This window comes from Neopsephotus bourkii, unplaced genomic scaffold, assembly GCF_033783945.1.
Source record: "Neopsephotus bourkii isolate Nb327-2 ecotype Australia unplaced genomic scaffold, CSIRO-AGI_Nbou_v1 NB_981, whole genome shotgun sequence".
In the NCBI taxonomy this organism is placed as follows: domain Eukaryota; kingdom Metazoa; phylum Chordata; class Aves; order Psittaciformes; family Psittacidae; genus Neopsephotus; species Neopsephotus bourkii.
This window is the reverse complement of record NW_026901474.1, coordinates 75,151-96,322: the sequence shown is the minus strand read 5'-3', so window position 1 is coordinate 96,322 and position 21,172 is coordinate 75,151. Positions and strand designations below refer to the sequence as shown.

The 21,172-nt window shown below is 56.1% G+C and overlaps 1 protein-coding gene across 1 annotated transcript; it reads right to left on the bottom strand.

Moving 5' to 3' along the window:
* Positions 1 to 1,443: 1,443 nt before the first annotated feature.
* Positions 1,444 to 5,678, bottom strand: NECAP2 (NECAP endocytosis associated 2). The gene is made up of 8 exons (XM_061359455.1): positions 5,534 to 5,678; positions 5,039 to 5,139; positions 4,402 to 4,506; positions 3,676 to 3,757; positions 3,135 to 3,243; positions 2,647 to 2,809; positions 2,411 to 2,495; positions 1,444 to 1,598 (listed from the first exon to the last, which is right to left on the bottom strand). Exons 1-8 carry the CDS (start codon positions 5,668 to 5,670, stop codon positions 1,556 to 1,558), a joined length of 825 nt encoding a protein of 274 aa, XP_061215439.1. The 5' UTR covers positions 5,671 to 5,678; the 3' UTR covers positions 1,444 to 1,555.
* Positions 5,679 to 21,172: the final 15,494 nt, after the last annotated feature.

Genomic DNA, 21,172 nt, shown 5'->3' with positions numbered 1-21,172 from the left:
TCCCCACGCCCAGAATGAGTGGAAACGGGGCTTACGCTGCGGTGCTGTCCCCCCCCAGGCAGGATGGTGCTGGCTCCCATAGGGAAAGGAGCTCCTTGGAGAGAGCCCTTTCCTTAAGCCCTGGCTCTCATTAAGCTCATTAAAGCCCCGGGGTTTGCTCGGGCAGGAAAAGCTCCGGGGAGGAGCGTGCGGGGTTGCTACGAGGCCAAGATGCAGTAAAAGTCCCCTTAGGATGTGTGTGAGTCCCCATAGGAGCCTCTGCAGCCACCCCAGCGCAGGAGATTTACCCCTCCTGGGGTAATTGCAGCCTTTGTGCCCCCATCCGACAGGGAAAACGGTGGGTAAATCCCCAACTGAGCTCCAAATCCCCCACACTGGGGGCTGGGGTATCCCTGCTCCTGAGCTGAATCCCAGCTCTGACCCCACAGCCCATCCCTGCCCCAGAGGCTTGGGGAAGCATTGAGAGAATGGGAGATGCACAGGGAAGGCAATGGGGGAAATGGATGGGATTTAAGGCATTTAGGTCCCTGCCTCGAGGCTCCCCCAGGTGATGGGGATGCCAAAACCCTTCTTTTTCCCCTCATTTCTTTCCTTACCTTCCTCTCCTGGAGTCTTTCCCAACCATAAAGCCACTGCTAAGCAACGAGCGTGTGTTGTGCTTTGCTGTCCAAGACGGTCTCCTCGACACCAGCAAGGAGGGGGAACCACAAAACCACATCCCAGCCCCTCCGAGGGGGGAGCAACATTCCCTTGGGCATCAAGAGCATTTGGAAGCACGTGGAAGCATTAATCCCTCACCTGGGTGTGAAACCATCATCCAGTTGGGAATGGAAGCCATAAAAACCCAAAACACTGGGAATAATCAAACAGGAGCGGGATTTTGGACACCAAAAAAGCTTCATAGAAATAGGTAAGAAAATATTTATTTGTGTAAAGAGGAATCTCAAGCCCAGCTCTGTCAAAGAGACCAACAATGTCCTGTCCTTCATAAACTGGCGAGGTAAAACCGTGTCTTCCCAAAAGAGAGGGGGAAAAACCACACTTCCCCAAGCAAGGAATGAGGAATCTCAGCATGGAAAGGCAGAGGTCCAGCTCCCCACCTCCTGCACCGTGGAGGTAAGCACTCAAGAAGAGATCAGGGCGACGCTCAGCGTTGCATCCATCAGGATCAGGCAGGTGAGATGAATCCAGGGGGATGCTCCCACCAAGGGAAGGGCTTTTCCAGCCCAAATACACATGGAGCAGCTCCAGCACAGTAAAAACCAGTGCTGGGAGCACTCAATCCCCATTTCGTTATCAAGGGGAGGTGATGAAGCTGATGGCTTGTTCTTCCCAATGGAGAAGCCTCGGGAGGTTTCCTGCGGTCCAGGCTGGAAAGCCACCCAAGGCAGAGAGCACCGGTGTGGGGTGTTTGAAGGCACGTGTGTGTTTGCTTCCTGGATGCCAGGCAGGATGTAAGGGCAGGAGCGGGGTGTCCTGAAGCTGCTGCTTTGGTCCTGAAGGAATCCCAATGATCCCAGCACCCGTGCAGGGAAGAGCAGCTGAGAGGATGGGGTCAGAACTGAACCCACCCTGTGTTTGTCTGGGAAGAAGCTGACCTGAAGGAAAAGGGGGAAAAGGAGGTTTTAGATGCCAAAAGGGCCCATGGGACACAGGGAGGGTCCTGCAGGACCACCCCAAACTTCCCAGAGGAAGATGGGGAGGAAGAGGAGGGCAGCACCCCCAGCCCTGCGCTGCACTGAGGCAATGTGCAACAGTCAGAGCTGCTTTGAAATCCCAAAGGGGGGCTTGGGTGCAGCCATTCCCCCCCACTGCAATGGGTTTATCCAGGGAAATGAGCAGGAATCAAACCCCACATCCAGGGAAATGAGCAGGAATCAAACCCCACATCCAGGGAAATGAGCAGGAATCAAACCCCATAGGGGTTTATCCAGGGAAATGAGCAGGAATCAAACTGCACATGCAGGGAAATGAGCAGGAATCAAACCCCACATCCAGGGAAATGAGCAGGAATCAAACTGCACATGCAGGGAAATGAGCAGGAATCAAACCCTATAGGGGCTTATCCAGGGAAATGAGCAGGAAACAAACCCCACATCCAGGGAAATCAGCAGGAATCAAACCCCATAGGGGCTTATCCGGGGAAATGAGCAGGAATCAAACTGCACATGCAGGGAAATGAGCAGGAATCAAACCCTATAGGGGCTTATCCAGGGAAATGAGCAGGAATCAAACCCCACATCCAGGGAAATGAGCAGGAATCAAACCCCACATCCAGGGAAATGAGCAGGAATCAAACCCCACATCCAGGGAAATGAGCAGGAGTCAAACCCCACATCCAGGGAAATGAGCAGGAATCAAACCCCACATCCAGGGAAATGAGCAGGAATCAAACCCCACAGGGCCTCACCCTGAAGCTTTGGCGAAGTCTCCCCACACATCACTGCTGGAGGCAGAGGGAGCAGCAGTCGGCTGTGGCCAGGACAAGAGGGAGTCTGTGGGCACCGGGGAAGTCAGGAAAAGAGAAAACAAACCCCAGGGGTTATTTCCCACTGTTATTCCCAAATTCCCAGCTGTTTCCCCCACTGTGATGGGGATAAAACAGAGCCTGAAGAGCTCTGCAGCCACCGCTGCGTGGGCACGGACCTGTGATGGGGGTGCCTGGCAGCTGGGTGGGATTGGAGAGTGAAGATGGGCGCTCTCCAGAAGGAGGTTTTCCTCCCGGAGGCGGTGGGAGCAAGCTCAGGCCCCCAGGAGCCACAGGCCGGGCTCTGGTGGCCCCGGCTGCTCCTTCCTTTTTCTTCACGTTCTGAAAGCAAAGAGGCAAATGTGGGTTTAAACCCGGAGCCAGAGTGCGATTCCTCCCAGGCACAGCTTCCCAAAGCCAAACCCCTTTACCCTGGGGGGGAAAACCCCGCTCTGCAGCAATACCCCACTGCAAAAGGGGTCAGACCAAGGGTGGGTTTATCCTCAAATCCCCACCATGAACCCACAGCCCCACCACCCATAACACAACCGGACCCCTGCCTGCAGCGTTACCATGAAGGGCTCTGCGCAGGGATTTTGGGGTCAAGCTGCTGCTTCCTCTCATCCCACCCAAGGAAAGGTGGGATTGAGCTGGAATTGCTCCTCACCGCTATGTTCAGTTTGATGGTCTGCCCCTCCTTGAAGCCCAGATCCAGCTTGGGGCCCTGCTCGGGGTTCTCGGCCTGCCTGGCCAGCTCGCTCTGCTGCTTCACCCACCTGCAGCAACAAGAGAAGCAGGACAGGGGACGTCAGGAACCAGCCTGAGGCTCTCCCGGATCCATCCAGCCCCAAATCATCCCCCTCTGCCTGGCAGCAGTGATTCAGAGGTGCTGGATGGGAGCTGCCACCTTCCCTGCTGGAGCAATGCAGCAGCATCCCAGTGCTGCAGGAGCAGCCCCTTACCGGTGGCACGAGAAAAGGAAAGGAGTTAAGGAATTTGCTCAGTTTTGGACAGGGAAGCCCAGTCTGGGACCCTGCTAATGCAGGGTGGGTAATATCTGAGAGAAGGAGAGCTGCCTGCACAGGGGAACAGGGGTTTTCACCTCTCACCACCACTCAAGTGTGCCTCCCGCTTCCTCTCCACCACTTCTAGTGAGCATCTGCCACAGAAATGGAGCTGAGAAGACACAGGGAGAGGCACAAACTCACTTAAAGTGGTCCTGGAGAGCAACGTTGAAGTCAAAAGCATCCCCTCGGTCGACAAAGCCAACTCCGAGGAAAGCACGGCGGCCTGGGAGGGAGGAACGGGAAGGGTTGGAATTGCAAAGCAGCAGAGGAAGAAGGATGGGACATCCATCGTGCCTGACGCCTCCTCCAGCAGGAGCTGGGCGCAGGGAGGTGGAGATAAGGGACTGAGGATATCTTCTGTTTGCTGGCTGCATGGACAGGAGAAGAGAAGGCTCCTGAAGGGGAGACCTTAGAGCAGCTCCAGTGCCTAAAGGGGCTGTAGGAAAGCTGGAGAGGGGCCTGGGACAAGGGCCTGTAGGGACAGGCCAAGGGGAATGGCTTGAACCTGCCCGAGGGGAGACTGAGCTGAGCTCTTAGGCAGAAGCTCTTCCCTGTGAGGGTGCTGAGGCAGAGTGAGTAAAACCAGCTTTTACATTCCCATAAGCGAGTGAAAGCAGACGGAGGCATCAGGATGGTGATCCTGCGTCCTCATGTTAACCCCAAGCAACAAGATCAAGTTGGTGTTAGTTCCTGGTAGAGGCCAGAGCGTGTCTGAGCCATAGGAGTGAGAGAACGCATCCCTCTGCCACTGGATACTGGGAATATTTGGCACTTGAAAGCAAGAATCCTTCACAGATCAGAGCGGTGAGGGCAATGAGGACTCTCTGAAGTGACTCCCCAGGACATGCCCCATGGATCAGGACATACCGTTCCCATCCTCGACCCGGATGACAAAGTATCTGCTGGAGTCTGTCACACTCTCCACAGCGATGCCGGGGAACTGTTCCACTGGTGCCTGGGCAAAAAGCTCTCCTGGAAAAATCACAGAACCATGGAATGGTTTCAGTGGGAAGGGACCTGAAATCTCCTCCAGCCCCAACCCCTGCCACAGGCAGGGACCCCTTCCACTGGAGCAGCTTGCTCCAAGCCCCTGTGTCCAACCTGGCCTTGAGCACTGCCAGGGATGGGGCAGCCACAGCTTCTCTGGGCACCCTGTGCCAGCGCCTCAGCACCCTCACAGGGAAGAGCTTCTGCCTAAGAGCTCAGCTCAGTCTCCCCTCGGGCAGGTTCAAGCCATTCCCCTTGGCCTGTCCCTACAGGCCCTTGTCCCAAGCCCCTCTCCAGCTTCCCTGCAGCCCCTTTAGGCACTGGAGCTGCTCTCAGGTCTCCCCTTCAGGAGCCTTCTCTTCTCCAGGCTGCCCCAGCCCAGCTCTCTCAGCCTGGCTCCAGAGCAGAGCTGCTCCAGCCCTCGCAGCATCTCCATGGCCTCCTCTGGACACATCCCCCCTGCAGCGGCTGCCCTGAGAAGGGACCTCATGGATCCGTCCCCTTCTCCCCTCCTTACCCGTGTTCTTATCCTCCAGCTTGATGAAGGCCACGCTGCCCCTGGCTGTCACCCGCATCCTGCCGCTCCACGCCGGCTGCTCCAGCTGCCACTCCGCAGCCCTGCGGGATGCAGAAACAGCACATCCAGAGCCTCGGTAACACCGCCATGGCGCCCACCTGCCCCGAACAGCACCGAGAGACCCCCTGCACCCCCGGCAGGAGGAAGCTCCTCCGGACACTTCTCGTTTCACCCCACAAGGGCTGGGGAACAGACGGCAGGGACCCAGCAAGAGGTTTCGCTTCCCCTTCCGCAGCAAGGAAGCAGCTTCTTGGGGGTGCAGGGCCCTGCTTGCCCCACTGCTCTCAGCGGCAGGGATGGCGGATGAGGGGGACAGGGCAGGGCTGGGGGGCAGCTCCCGATCACCCCGCGGTCCCCCACGCCAGGAGGGCGCTATGGGACCCTCTGTGGGGACCGAAGCACCGGGCAGGGCTGTGGGGACGGCGGAGGCCCCACCTGTACCCGCGGTTGGATGCCCGCGGCGGCAGGCGGTAGACGTGCACGGCCGGCTTCACACACAGCACTGCCTCGTACTCCTCCTCCTCCGCCGCCGCGGCCGCCATCGCGGCGCCGCTCTGTCCCGCCGCCTCCATGGTACCGCCCTGCTCGCAATGGGTGGGGTGGAGGGGAGGGGCTTCAGCAGCAGCCGGCGCCGCTGCGCCCCCTGGCGGGCGGGAGGGTGCACTGCAAGGGGTATGGGGGGGACACGGGGGGGAAGCCTGTCCCGCTGTCACTGAGACACCGATTTCATCGTTAAAGGACATTAAAAATAAGGATTACGTCATAAATAAGAACTAAATAATTAATAAGAATTAATTGATTAATAATAATTCAAAAGGAATCAGGACCGGTGAGAGCCGCCCGCACACCCCAATTCAGCCAGAGGCACCCAATAGCCCCTTACCCCGCTCCTCCAAGGGCTACCCAGCACAGCACCAAGCAGCGAGGTCAGCACATGGCAATGTCATTAATAACATTCAATTAATTACATTAATTTACTTCAGTAAAATTCATTTATTATCCCATGGGCAGGGACACCTCACACTAAACCATGGCACCCAAGGCTCTGTCCAACCTGGCCTTGAACACTGCCAGGGATGGAGCATTCACAACCTCCCTGGGCAACCCATTCCAGTGCCTCAACACCCTCACAGGAAAGAATTTCCTCCTTATATCCAATCTAAACTTCCCCAGTTTCAGTTTTAACCCATTACCCCTTGTCCTGTCACTGCAGTCCCTAATGAAGAGTCCATCTCCAGCATCCCTATAGCCCCCCTTCAGACACTGGAAGCTGCTCTGAGGTCTCCACACAGCTTCTCTTCTCCAGGCTGAACAGCCCCAGTGTTCTCAGCCTGGCTCCATACAGGAGGTGCTCCAGCCCCTGAGCATCCTCATGGCTTCCTCTGGACTTGTTCCAACAGTTCCATGTCCTTTTTATGTTGAGGACACCAGAACTGCACACAATGCTCCCGGTGAGGTCTCACAAGAGCAGAGCAGAGGGACAGGATCACCTCCTTGGACCTGCTGGTCACGCTCCTTTTGATGCAGCCCAGGATACGGTTGGTTTCTGGGCTGCAAGCGCACACTGAAGCCGGCTCATGTTCATTTTCTCATCAACCAGCACCCCCAAGTCCTTCTCCTTGGGCTGCTCTGAATCTCTTCTCTGCCCAGCCTGTAGCTGTGCCTGGGATTGCTGTGACCCAGGTGTAGGACCTTGCACTTGGCATGGTTGAACCCCATGAGGTTGGCATCAGCCCACCTCACAAGCGTGTCCAGGTCCCTCTGGATGGCATTCCTTCCCTCCAGCGGATCAACCGAACCACACAGCTTGGTGCCATCGGCAAACCTGCTGCGGGTGCACTCAATCCCACTGTCCATGTCAGCGACAAAGATGTTAAACAAGCCCGGTCCCAACACCCATCCCTGAAGGACACCACCTTTTCGGCCTCATACCAGCACAATGGCCAAAAACCGCCTCGTTTTTTACCTTCCCAAAGGATGTTTAAGGCTCTGCTCACACTGGGGGCTCATCCATCAGCAACCCCCCCCTCCTGCAGCAGTCCCTTTGGGATAGGGGTGGATAAAGCAGAACCAAACGGGTTTTGTCGTTAAAAGTTTAAAGACATTTATTTAAAATACAACTTTATAAAACGTTTTCTTCACGGCGCACGGGTTGGTTTTGGGGGGGAGGGGGTGAAAACACACGTGGTACCGTGGTCATCCTCAGCATTCCCGGGATGAAGGGGCTTCCCACAGGATCGCCGCCGAGCCCTGCCCGCGGGCCGGCCGGCTCCTGGTCACTGGGATGGAGGAGCCGGGAGAGATCGGTGCTGGGAAAGGAGGTTTTGGTGCTGGAGATGCAGATTTCAGTGCCGAGATGGGAGGTCTGGGTGCTGGAAACGGAGATTCCAGTGATGGAGCTTGGAGAGCGGGGGGGTTCAGTGCTGGAGATGGGACGTTTCGGAGGCAGCGAGTTTAACACCGATCAGCTACACCAAACCCCACCGGATTTGGGGCTAGTCAAAGCTATTTTGGGTAATCATTAAGGAAAGGCGCGGTGACTGCGGTTATTGCTGATGTCTTTCCCCTCTCCCGCTCCCCCCAGGGTCTCAGCCTGACATTGGGAGGGGATAAACATTAGGACCCCCCAAAAAACATGGGGATACCCAGGGGATCCCTGCCCGCCAACCCCTCGCCACCATCCTCAGTGCTTGACTGAGCCCATGAATGCTCTAATGGGGTCGCTGAGACACAGGTAGGTTTATTTGACCGTTTGGGGTTGGGGTGAACACGTCTGTGGGTGTCCAGGCACTTCCCTGCGCGTGGAGGACACCAGGATTCACTCCGTTACCCCTGAACCTACTGAGCACAAAGCGGCACAATCATGTGCCCAGAACCAGCAATGGTTTTCCAGGTCCCATCCCCTCCAGGATGAGGGTTTAGTGTTCATCTCATCCCTCAATATTAAGGTCGGTCAGCTTCATCCAAGGGGGAATATCCACGTTTTCACCATCACCAGCCTCCCTGTCCTCCTCCCGGGAGCTGGAGGAGGGGTATCACTTCCCAGTACGATAGTGGGAATCATCCAGACTTTATCCAGCGCTGGGTTTCTTCCCTGATGCCTGTGATTCCAGGAGGGAAACGCAGCTCGTACTGTGGCCATCCGTGACACTCGGAGCCAGCGCCATGGCAAACCCCATTCCCTGGCCACACAAGCCTCATTCCACGGACCAGAGCAGCACCTCCTTCTCCGTGCAATGGATTCCTAATCCTTCACCTCCTGGTGCTCTCAGCCACGTGGGAAGCGTTTTCCTGGGGTGGGGGCACGCTCCCTAGATACAAAAAGAAAGCCAAAAAACAACCAAAAAAGATGATTTGAAGCTTTTCCTCAAAGCCAGCAGAAAACACCAGCCAAGCTCTACCAGGAGCAGGATGTAAACACGGTCATCGGGCTCCGACGGCTCCCAAAGGGGGGAACCTGGAGTCTGCACCCCCTGTGCTTGGCAGAAGTGGAAATGGAGAAGGAGAAGCAAGCAGCTGCCAAAGGCGAGCTGGGAAAAGCTGCAGCAATTCATTGAAATTCCTTGTTGGAAGCTTAACTCCCTCTCACAACGAGCCCCAAGAGCTCAAACCCATCCCATGTGCTCCGCCATACAGACAGCAAAGAGGACATGAGATAGAGATCCTTTGAACCAGAACTCGCTCCTAAGGCGAGGAGGACAACACGTGCATCTGGGGAGCATTCCCAGGGGTTCTGCTTCCTTAAATCCCGGGTGACGAGGACGACAAACGTTATTGCTGGCGCTAGCTGCAACCCAAGCACCGTGCCCGCGGCTCCCTGCACCCATCCGAGTCCTTTAACCCCCCCCCTTGTCGTCCCGGCCATGCGGGGACAGCCCTTCGCCGTCTGTGGGTCACAGTGGGTGGCGAGGGGAGGTCACAGTGCGTGGGGTGAAGGTCACAGTGGGCAGAGCAAAGGGGATCACAGTGCAAAGAACCCGGGGAGTTCCCTTTGCTCAAGTCCGATGCAGGGCAGCGGGCGCTGCCTCCCGCAGCAGCATCTCCCTCCTGCCCGCCTCTATCTGCGCTGCTTGAAGCCTTGGGAGCCGTCGGGACCCAGGGGTTGCCTGATCACATTGTTGGGCTGCCTGGTGTCTTCTGGCTGGGAGATCCTGGGGGGCCTGCAAGGAGAGAGGAGGTCAGAGGAGGAGTTGGATCTGGTGATCCCTGAGGTCCCTTCCAGCCTGGGATGCTGTGATCCTGCACCCGCCTCAGTGAGGAGCCACCACCACGGAACAATCAGTGCACATCACTCCCTGGGACCAGGAATGTGACCCAACCCAGACCAGCACCTAGGTTTGTATCCAAAGAACTCAGCACAATGCGTCCAAGTGACCTGTGCGCAGTAAAGAGCATTCACACCCTCCCTTCTGCGTGTGGTGGTTTCCTCAAGTCTAAACCCTCAGGGCAGATGAAGAAATGTCCTGCTGGGATAACCCAGGAAGAGCCCCCCCGTGTGCTGGGCTGCACCCCCAGAGCGTGAGCAGCAGCTCAGGGAGGGGATCCTGCCCCTCTGCTGTGCTCTGGGGAGACCCCCCCTGCAGCCCTGATCCAGCTCTGGGGCAGCAGCACAAGAGGGACCTGGAGCTGCTGGAGCGAGGCCAGAGGAGGCCATGGAGATGCTGCGAGGGCTGGAGCAGCTCTGCTCTGGAGCCAGGCTGAGAGAGCTGGGCTGGGGCAGCCTGGAGAAGAGAAGGCTCCTGAAGGGGAGACCTGAGAGCAGCTCCAGTGCCTAAAGGGGCTGCAGGAAAGCTGGAGAGGGGCTTGGGACAAGGGCCTGTAGGGACAGGCCAAGGGGAATGGCTTGAACCTGCCCGAGGGGAGACTGAGCTGAGCTCTTAGGCAGAAGCTCTTCCCTGTGAGGGTGCTGAGGCGCTGGCACAGGGTGCCCAGAGAAGCTGTGGCTGCCCCATCCCTGGCAGTGCTCAAGGCCAGGTTGGACACAGGGGCTTGGAGCAAGCTGCTCCAGTGGAAGGGGTCCCTGCCTGTGGCAGGGGTTGGAGCTGGAGGAGCTTTAAGGTCCCTTAACCCAAACCAGGCTGGGCTCCACGAACCCTGGTTGCCCACACACCTCTCTTTCCCCCCAGGCATGCTCTTCCAGGGATCAAAGATCACCTGAACAGCCACATCAGGCACTTCCCTGCAGTCCCATCTATTTGAGGTTCAGGCCTCCCTGCTTGCTCCCAAAGCAACACCTTCTCCCTGATGGCCTCACTTTGCTCTCCAAGGAGCTTCTGTCCAGGGAGCTGCTCTCACCTATCCAGGATGGGTTTCTCCTGCTCTTCTTCGGGGCTGGCGCTGCCCAGTATTCGCTTCCTGGCTTCCGCGTACTCCGCTTCCCGCTGCGCCAAGGACTTCACCGGGAATGCCGGCCTGCTGGCGGAGTTGGGGTTGCTGAGCACGCCGTTGGTGGTCGGCCTCTTGAGGATGCGGATCTGGGGGGGAGGCCCTGCGGGGAGGCTGTCGTCCTGAATCACGATCGGCACTTTGGGAGGGGATTTGGACTTTCTGCTGCTGGAAAAGGGATAAAGAGGAGGTTGGTTCTGGTTCCCGGCACCGAGCGGGTTTTCCTGCTGTCCATGGGAATTCCTGCCTGTCGGATGTCATCCTGTGATAATTAAAGACCCTGCTGTATTTGTAACCCTAGAGCAGATCAGTAGGGATGGAAAATCAGTCCCTTCTGCCTTCCACATCTTCAAGCAAAGGGAAGCAGACCCTAGGCTGAAGGTTCAGTGTTTCTACGTGCAGATATTGGTATCAGCACCATGATCCCATTCCCTGTTAGGGCTGCCCTCACCAGGACACCCAGCCCGAGCTGACATTTCACACCTCGGAGCCAGCCTTGGTCCCTGTCACCATCGGCATTGCTGCTATGGTCCCTTCCCTGTGGGGCATACCCACAGACCCCTTGAGCGGCCTCCCAGGAATCAAAGGGGTGAAAACGAACCCACCACAACGAACGACCTGTCAGGAGTGATTACAAGCAGGCAGTAACACCCCCCCCATCCCATCCCATCCCATCCCATCCCATCCCATCCCATCCCATCCCATCCCATCCCAACCCTAAGCAAGCAGGAAGAGAGAGTCTCACTGATGCAAGACCTGTCAAACCAAGCCAGGGCTGGGAGCTGGGATTACCTGACTCACCCTCAGTGCCTCTTTCCTACCTGGCTTCTCCAAGGCTGCAGCTGCAGCCAGCCTGGAAGGCCCAGCTCTGAAATAAGCTCACTCCCAGCAGCTTTCCACTCCGCCGTTATGGATCGAAAGGGCCATCTAGTGGCATGAGCACGGAATTCCCTGGTTCTGAGCTCGGAACTCGGCGGCTTCCCCTGTTGGAAGCCGTTTCCCTGCTGTCCCCGCTCCCCAGACCTCAGGAAAAGAAGGCAGGGTTTTAAACCAAGCCGTGCAGCACCATTACCTTTCCTTCTGTGTGATCTTCAGCTTCTTCTCCAACCGTCTGTCTATCTCCTAGAAAGGAAGAAGAGGAAAGATGAAGATGAAAGAAAGGAAGGAAGGAAGAAGATGAAAACCTGAAGGCTCATCTCAAGGATTGGAGCTTGAGTCTGTCTGCACCCATATTTCATTCCACTTTCCAGTGAAACCATAAAGGGGGCACAAACAGAGTGCATGTCTTCACCTGAGGATGACCTGCAAATCAAGAGGCAGACAAGAGCCAAGGCACCACCTACATCCATAGCCATTCATACACCTCCAGCAGGCCGTGGGTCTTGGGTGTCACGGCGCAGGGGCAGCACTCCTGGCTCATTGTAAGCACTTCAGCTGGCAGGAGAGCCCTGTTGAGGGTGAGGAGCCATGGGGATAGCAGGGAGGTGTTCCTGGATCCGAGGGGGAGCTGGCACCAAAGCTCTGGGGCAGAGCAGCAGCAGCAGCAGCAGCAGCAGCAGCAGCAGCAGCAGGCGCCGGCCGGGCCGATCACATCCTTCCGTGTGCCTGATGTCAGCCCCGCAGCCTGCAGCCATCCGCAGGCCTGGCCGGCAGGGCCACATTCCTGCTGCAATGAGCCCTCCTTCCCAAAGCCTGCCCTGCCCTGCCCCGCTGCACCCAGAGCTGAGCCTCCTCCTTGTGCTTCTCCCCTCCGCACCATCGCTGCAGCCATCCATGGGCACAGAGGCATTGCAAGGACCCCCAGTGCCAACCGAGTGTGGTTAAGCATGTCACCTTCTGTGCCAGGCTTCCCAAAGGGGCCTGTGCTTTGCAACGGGAGCAAGTCTGCAGGGACTCTTGGCTAACCAGGAAAACAAAGCTGGCTTCCAGGATCCTCACTGATGCAATGATGTGTTTAACCATCAACGGGAAGAGGAACAAAGCCACCTGAGAGCGTCCCAGCTGCACCAGCTGATACCTGCAATACTGCAGGAATCCCAAGCTCCTGGCAGGATGCAGCTGCTCCACTTTTGGGGCTGGTTTGCTCAACTGCACCGTGAGCTCCCTGCCCTGCTGTCAGAAACCACAACAGGCACAACCCAGGGAACAAACTGGTTTGCACAGTAATTCCCTGCTGCCCCAGTAAGCAGGGAATGAACACAAGTCACAACAAGGAGCCAAACCACAGCGCCTGTGCTTGGTCACGCAGCCCAGAACCCCCCCCGTGTGCTGGGCTGCACCTCCAGAGCGTGAGCAGCAGCTCAGGGAGGGGATCCTGCCCCTCTGCTGTGCTCTGGGGAGACCCCCCCTGCAGCCCTGATCCAGCTCTGGGGCAGCAGCACAAGAGGGACCTGGAGCTGCTGGAGCGAGGCCAGAGGAGGCCATGGAGATGCTGCGAGGGCTGGAGCAGCTCTGCTCTGGAGCCAGGCTGAGAGAGCTGGGCTGGGGCAGCCTGGAGAAGAGAAGGCTCCTGAAGGGGAGACCTTAGAGCAGCTCCAGTGCCTAAAGGGGCTGCAGGAAACCTGGAGAGGGGCTTGGGACAAGGGCCTGTAGGGACAGGCCAAGGGGAATGGCTTGAACCTGCCCAAGGGGAGACTGAGCTGAGCTCTTAGGCAGAAGCTCTTCCCTGTGAGGGTGCTGAGGCGCTGGCACAGGGTGCCCAGAGAAGCTGGATATCCCAGCAAGGATGGAGGCCTCATAGAGCAACTGCTGGCAAACAGTGACAGCCAGACTAAGGGGAAGGGGTTTCTCACGTGCCCACACCAGGAGAGGCCGTATCCTGCTGGAGAAGAGTGTTTAAAGCACTTTTTCCAACTCAGACCGCTCACCACACCTCTCTGGGGCACCTGGGAGCAGTGAACTGGAAGGAACATCCTTAAACATCCCTCATTAGAGCCTTCAAGCAGAGGAGAGGACGACAGGAAGATGAAGCAGGGTGGGGAAGGCACCTTCAAGAGTCATGGTGCTGAACCACACAAGACAAGCTCAGCAGCGCCCGGTGAGGCCCATGGGGCACAGACATGGCAAGGAAGGCTCTGCCTGCGCTCTCCTCCCTGGTGCAGGAGCTGGGTTTGACACACGCCACATTCCCACATTCCTGGTGGTGCTGCAGGTCAGTCCTGGGGCTCAAGCCCTGGTCCATGTGCTGGCCTATGAGATCCTGTAATTGCACAGCCTTGGATCCACCTCAGCGGGTGACAAATACCTGATTAATGGGCCTGGCACAGGGCTGAGCAGCTCTGCACACCCTCACACACACACACAGAGACATCCTCTGACGCCAGAGCCTGCAGCTTCCCCTACCAGAAACAGAGCCCTGTGCTTTGCTTAACACACACAAGGAATCCTTCAAAACCTGTGTTTGGGACACACTGCTCCCCAGAACAATTCCTTTCCATGTCTGCTTGACTCCTGTGCAGATAACTGCTGGCAAAACACTTGGTGTTTTGTCTCTCGGCACAGAACCCCAGCCTGGTTTGTGTTGGAAGAGACCTTAAAGCTCCTCCATTCCCAACCCCTGCCATGGGCAGGACCCCTTCCACTGGAGCAGCTTGCTCCAAGCCCCTGTGTCCAACCTGGCCTTGAGCACTGCCAGGGATGGGGCAGCCACAGCTTCTCTGGGCACCCTGTGCCAGCGCCTCAGCACCCTCACAGGGAAGAGCTTCTGCCTTATCTCCAACCTGAACTTCCCCTGTTTCAGTTTGAACCCATCACCGCTTGTCCTATCACTCCAGTCCCTGATGAAGAGTCCCTCTCCAGCATCCTTGCAGCCCCCTTCACACACTGGAAGCTGCTCTGAGGTCTCCGCATCCCTCCACAGTTGTCAGTGGTCACCAAGTGCTGTTCACCAGCCACCACACCCCGGCTCCTCACCCAAGAGCAAAGTAAAGAGCAGCTAAACCACTCCAAGTCCAACATCAGCTCGGAGCCACGATGTGCTCTGCTTCCTTCACACATACAGATCCTGGCAGAACAGCATCACCCAGCCATCACCCCCAATACACACGTCTCACTTCACCCCAGCCACGCTAGCCTCACACGGTGCTGTGCTGCTGAGAGGATTCCAGCTGCCTCCATCGGGTACAAAGAGCCTCCCTTTGCATGCAAGGGCTAGTGTAATAACAGCAGCTCCCTCCTCACGTGCACCTCTTGATGTGTTCAATGTTGTGTTCTCTGAAATGCAGGGCTTGACCCCGTTTTCCCTCAGCAAGAGTCAAGCTCTGGGCGTTGAACACGACTGTGCCTGAAGCGGAGGTGTTTGGATGTGGAGAGCACCCCAGATGCAGGCAGGCAGCCCTGAATGATGCTGCCAGACCCAGCCTCACACATGGACCACGCTGCACGAAGCAGAGCAGCAGAACCACCTCGACACGGCTCATTCCTCATGGAAAAGCAGCCTGACATACCCTGCCGCTGCTCTGTGGGGAGGTGTTTGCCTGCTGATGTCATTCCCTGTCCACTGCTGTGTCACGCTGCCACCAAGCTGGGTGGTAATGGGATAAAATTAGGCCCTGACGTGCAGGGTGAATGCCAGGAGCACTACAACAACCCAAAGGCACGAGCCCACAGGAGAGGCCACCAGAGCTGGCACCCCGGGGCATCACACTGCACATCCCCAGATCCCAAACCCAGGCATGGCCTCCTTAGGAAGCTCTCCTGACTTCTATTTCCCAAATCAACTTCTATCTATACCCAACCAACCCCTTATTTCTATACTTTCCACACCCCCCTCCTGTTCAAACCACCCGCCCCAAGGATTAGCAAAGAATCTCAGCAAACTATTTTTAGGGCTATTATGTCTGGGGCCTAAAAAGGACCCAAACACACACAGAGAGCATGAAGAAGACACTGTTCTTTGACATTTAAGCTGCATTTGTAGGTGAGGACGTCATGGAAACAACTCCAGCCCCATCCCAGCCATCCTTCCAAGCCTTTAACCCCGGGACAAACAGCAATGTAGAAAAGGATTGACAGAATACCTCTGGAAGGCTGCTGGACAGACACCAACACACAAACCTGCTGCTCAGACCCATCCCAAGTAAGAACCCCACCAACACAGAGGACAGCTCAGTAATGTTATGGGTACTTGGAGACCGATGCTGCCCCCCCACACCCCTGGAGGGGTGTCCCCATAGGGTTTAGGCACATTCCCAAGGAAACCCAGTTTCCCAGAGTATTGCAAAGCACAGGGAGAGGCTGGAGTCAGCCCTAACGTGGCTGGAAGAACTTTGCTGGAGTAACTGTAATGCATTAGATACGTCTGTGGAATTATCCTTCCCATCCCTGCCAGCAGGGACTGATCAGACTCAACTCCAGCTCTGGTGGAGCAGGGGAAGGGATGACAACACAGTGCTGGGGTTTATTTCCAGTTCAGTGAGTAACCAGGACTGAATGTCTGAAGGGAAGCAGAGGTTTGGGCTTTACACCAACCCCTTCTGATGGGAGGACAATTCCTCTCCACCTCCCAAATAAGGTGACTGCAGGAATACAGGAGACAGCCACCAGCATAGTCATGGATACAGGAAGCTCTCCTAGATAGGTGATAACATATCACATGCTCTAGAAAACCATTAGCCAGTCTGGGATGTATTTACTGGACATACCCCCTGCGCACAACCCTCCACCCTTCCTCACCCAAGTGATGTGTAAGATCAAACCCAGAAAGAGGGAGCTGCATCCTCCTTCACCAACCGAACCAAAGCCTTGTCTGGACCAGAGCACCACCAGCTCCTCTGGCATCTTCTGAAGGACAGGAGATGAACTTCGAGGCCTGGCTCATATTCTCTTCTTTAGACAGGAACCAGGTTCTCAGAGCTGAGGTTATCAGAGCTGCTCCTGATTCCTAACCCCTCACAGCAGCAGAGACAGACTCACCAAAAGCACCATCAAGCCTGAGCAGGAGCAGATAATCCTCCGCCACCTCCAAGCTGCTCCTCATTAGGTACCTGCTTCTTTGCTCTGAAGATAAATTAATCTCCTATTAATTACAGGCCCATTGCAATTCCTGAGGCTATCCTGGGAATCAACACTGCTGCATTAATTAATTCCCCGTGTTACTCTGCTTATGTTAAACCCTGGCAGCGGATGGTGCCTCAGATGCTTCTCAGTGCGCAGGCATATACATCGTCCATAGGTAGGTAACGCTCCTGGCAGCGGGATACTGGGAAACAGGACACGGGAGTATTTTGGGAACGAGCCTGGTCGGCGCCACACGGTATTCCCAGCACGGACACGCTACAGGAGGGGGGAAGCACTTGGGACACACACTTCCCACGTGCAGAGTGGGAACTGACTGACACCCTTTATCAACCTAGAAGCAAAACAGAGATTAAGACCTAGCAAAAGCCCTCTGCCAAGGGCCTGGAAGATCCCTTAATCCTGAAGATCACCTCTGCCTTCCGCACCCATGTCCCTGCACAGGGTCACATCCAGCTGCTCCTCAAGGTCTGAGTGACATGGGCAGGACTTGCAGCAACATCCCCAAAGCCACTCCCAACCTGCAAACATCATTTTCCCCTACCAAACCAACCTCCTTTGCCCCAGCAACCCTGAGCAGCAGGAACGGAACCTTTCCTTTCCCAGCTTTAAGGTTCTGGTGACACTGCAAACACCTAAAGGGAACAGTCAGCAAAGGCTTTACAAACGGCATTTTAGTCTGTGAAGACAAAACCCATCCTAAAGGGGCTGCAGGAAACCTGGAAAGGGGCTTTGGGCAAGGGCCTGTAGGGACAGGCCAAGGGGAATGGCTTGAACCTGCCCGAGGGGAGACTGAGCTGAGCTCTTAGGCAGAAGCTCTTCCCTGTGAGGGTGCTGAGGCGCTGGCACAGGGTGCCCAGAGAAGCTGTGGCTGCCCCATCCCTGGCAGTGCTCAAGGCCAGGTTGGACACAGGGGCTTGGAGCAAGCTGCTCCAGTGGAAGGGGTCCCTGCTCGTGGCAGGGGTTGGTGCTGGAAGAGCTTTAAGGTCCCTTCCAACCCAAACCAGGCTGGGGTTCTGTGATCCTCACAGCCCTGACATCAAAACCCACAGTGATCCTCCCGGGTGCAGCTCCTGCAAACCAAAACCCCATCAGTTCCTCCTCTGGTGGCACAAGCTGGACTGGAGTCACAGCACTGCACATGGAAACATTTCCCTTTCGACTTCTCTGTGCTTCAAACCCATTTAGCAACTCCAAGCTAAAACCTTTACAAGCAGGGAACGCTCTGCCTTTGCTGCAGGCTCAAATCCAGGCCCTCTAAGAGGTGACAAAAAGGAGGTTTTCTTCCCCACCTCGGGTCCTCACCGAGCGCCACAGCACAAGCAGGCAACAACCCCTGTCCCCACGCAGGAGGGACAAAGTTCAGTGACACACATTCAGCTGCTCCCATCCTCCCCAGTGCCTGGGCTGCAGATCATCAGGGTGAGCTTCTCGTGCTGGTGGTGACCAGTGAAGCAAGGAGCAGCCTGAGCAAGGGACTTTGACTCTGGACTGCGATGGGATAGGTGTGAAGGGCCAGTAGGAAGGTTGGATGCAGTGGTTAGGAGCAAACTGCCCTGTAAACTGTCCATCAGCAGCAAACAGAGGTGGAGAAAAGACACCCAAGAGGATCAGGTTTTACAGTTTTTAACCCATTTTGGGCTGCCAGACTGATTTCAACTCAGAATCTGTACAGAGAAAACATAAGTTCCTAATTCAGATGACACTGATACAAATTCTCCTTAACAAAGGAATAAGCAATCCCTGAACAGCTTGAAGGGCACTGGTTCAAGACTGCAGGTTACCTGTGACCAGGACATGGGGCTTCCATCCCAGTTTTGGAGCTCAGCTTCCCACCTGATGCTTAATTATTAGGTTCAGGCAGGTAAACAGACTGAGGTGGCCCAGATAGACCTTTCTCATCCATGAGTCCCTCTTCCCTACAGCCAGCCAGGCCACACAAAAGCCCTGTATGAAGTCATCCGAGTGTTTACTAACCCAGACTCCTCATTTAGACACTTCAGTTGTTATTTACGCCCTGTTTTCCACCCGTAATTCACAGAGCAGCAAAGCCTCCCCATTCCACAGGCGTTTTCAAGGTGTAATGAGGCAGCAATGGGGTAACACGGATGGAGAGGTCCCCCAGAGCTCTGCTGCATGCGGTTGCTCAGGGGTGGCATGTACATAAAGAGCTGCTCCTTTCTGTGGCAAGCACTGGGGAACTCCAGTGACATGGGGGTAAAACACAAATAGAAACCACATTGAAGATGTGAAGACCCAAAAAGGCAACCTCAAGAGCAGCAGACATGCTTGAGGAGCTGCTTGACCGACCAAACCAAGGCAGAAGGTCTGCCACAGGTTTCTTGGGGGGTTTCCCCTTAACTTACAGAGATTTTAGCACTGCCTCCGCTGGAAGGTAGATCTATAAGAGAGATGGGAAGTGAATTGTAACCGAGAGACCGCAGCACCTCTGGGCAGGCTGGAACCACCTTCTTGAAGGCCTTGTGCACAAGTTCACACCCAGACCAGGACCAGCACTAACATGTGATGTGCTCTTTGTCCTAAGGAACCCATCTGGGTGGAATATTAACAAGTTACACAGGGAGAAGCAAGCAACATATCCCAAAGCCCATCCAGGATCTGCTACACCTCTGCTGCTCCCTCAGAGATGTGCTCAAGGGCCTAACATAAATGATAGCAACTCGGGTCCTCAAGTGTTTGAAGTAGGGGGAGCAGAGTCTGTGTTTAAAGCTGCTGATAAAACATGTGTGACTTATGTTTTATCGCATATTCCTCTTGAGCACTGGCTGCTGCTGGCTTGTGCCTTTTTGGGATCTGTCTTGTGCCGCCTCCAATCCACGGCAAGTGAGATAAAAGCAGAAGAATAAAATCACAGAATCCCAGCCTGGTTTGGGTTGGAAGGGACCTTAAAGCTCATCCAGTCCCAACCCCTGCCATGGGCAGGGACACCTTCCACTAGAGCAGCTTGCCCATCCTGCCCCTTAGCTCAGACAGGAGCATCCCAGCTGGCTGCAGAGGTGGCTGAGCATCCTCAGGAGTACCGGCCATAAACCAGGCCAGGGAGGATGGAGGGTTTGCAAGCAGTCAGCTGGTGCATCCCCAGCCCCAGGGAAGGGCCAGCTGCTCCTCTGCATCAGCAGCTGGTCCTCAAGCAGCTGGAAGTCTCACAGTCATAGGGTCATGGAATCCCAGCCTGGTTTGGATTAGAAAGGACACAGAGATCATTCAGTTCCAATCTCCTGCCACGGGTAGGGACCCCTTCCCCTAGAGCAGCTTGCTCCAAGCCCCTGTATCCAACCTGGCCTTGAGCACTGCCAGGGATGGGGCAGCCACAGCTTCTCTGGGCACCCTGTGCCAGCGCCTCAGCACCCTCACAGTAAAGAGCTCTTCCCTTATATTTAACCTGAACTTCCTCTGTTTCAGTTTGAACCCATCACTCCTTGTCCTATCACTCCAGTCCCTGATGAAGAGTCCCTCTCCAGCATCCTTGCAGCCCCCTTCAGACACTGGAAGCTGCTCTGAGGTCTCCACACAGCTTCTCTTCTCCAGGCTGCACAGCCCCAGTGTTCTCAGCCTGTCTAAAGATGCACATACCCTGTGCTGACAGGACCTGGCCACCTCACCCCTTCCCTGTGCATCCTTTTTCACCTCCACCATGAGGCCCATCTCACTCGGGCAGGTCCCAGGCTCCAGGCCCACAACAGCAGCAGGGCTTGGGCACAGAGCCCAGCCGACAAGTGAATCAGTCTCGCTGCTGCTCTGCAGCATGGCCTTTTCCTGCCCTCTGCTCTCCACCTCTGGTAGCTCTGATGCTGCAGCAGCACAGCCCAACCGCATCCACATCCATTGAGACCATGGGAACCCTTGGTCAGGCAGAGGCTGGGCTCCCCTGTTCCATCTCACCGTGCTTCCTGCAGCCACCGGCAGCAGCAGAGGGGCTCCTTCCTGCCAGGCAGGGCTTGGGAATGACCTTTCTGAATCACAGCAGATGGCAGGAGGCAGCTCCTGGCCCTTGTCTTACACAAGAGGAGCTCCTGCCGCAGACACCTTTGCTTCTGCAGGGACCCCAAGCCCTGACAACTGCCAAAGCAGCTGCAAGAGCAGCAGCAGCTCCTCAGGAGAGCTTGATGAAGACAGAAACCCCATGAGTTTGAACTGGGAAAAGGGCTGAGAACGGCCTTTTCCTTCTAAGGGCTTTAGAAGCACACCTACAAGGTACAGGCTCGAAAGGACAGTGAGGGCAGACAACGGCTGGCCGGGATCTGAGCAGCCCTGCAATTTTAAACCATTACTCAAGGCCACAGCTATCAGCATTGCCGGGGACACGAGTTATGTCCCTTCATGGAGTGACCGAACCGCACCACCCAGCACAAGGCTCCACAGGCCCTGGCACGGGGCGAGCTCAGGGCTCGGGCATGGGTTGAGTTACAGGCTCTATTTTGCCACCCTCTTGCTGGGCAGACGTAACCCAATCCCCCCAGCAGCCTCAGCCTTTTCACCAAGTCATTGTTACAAAGTCCTTTTGCCCTCTGGTTCGTAATGAACGCGTTCGGACATGAGCGTGCCTGGTAAAGGGCTTCCTCTCCCTCGGTGTGAGCCCCCCACAGACCCCAACCCACCCCCCTGCTAAAGCAATGGCTTTATTTCACGCTTCAGAGCCTCTCAGCGAGGAGA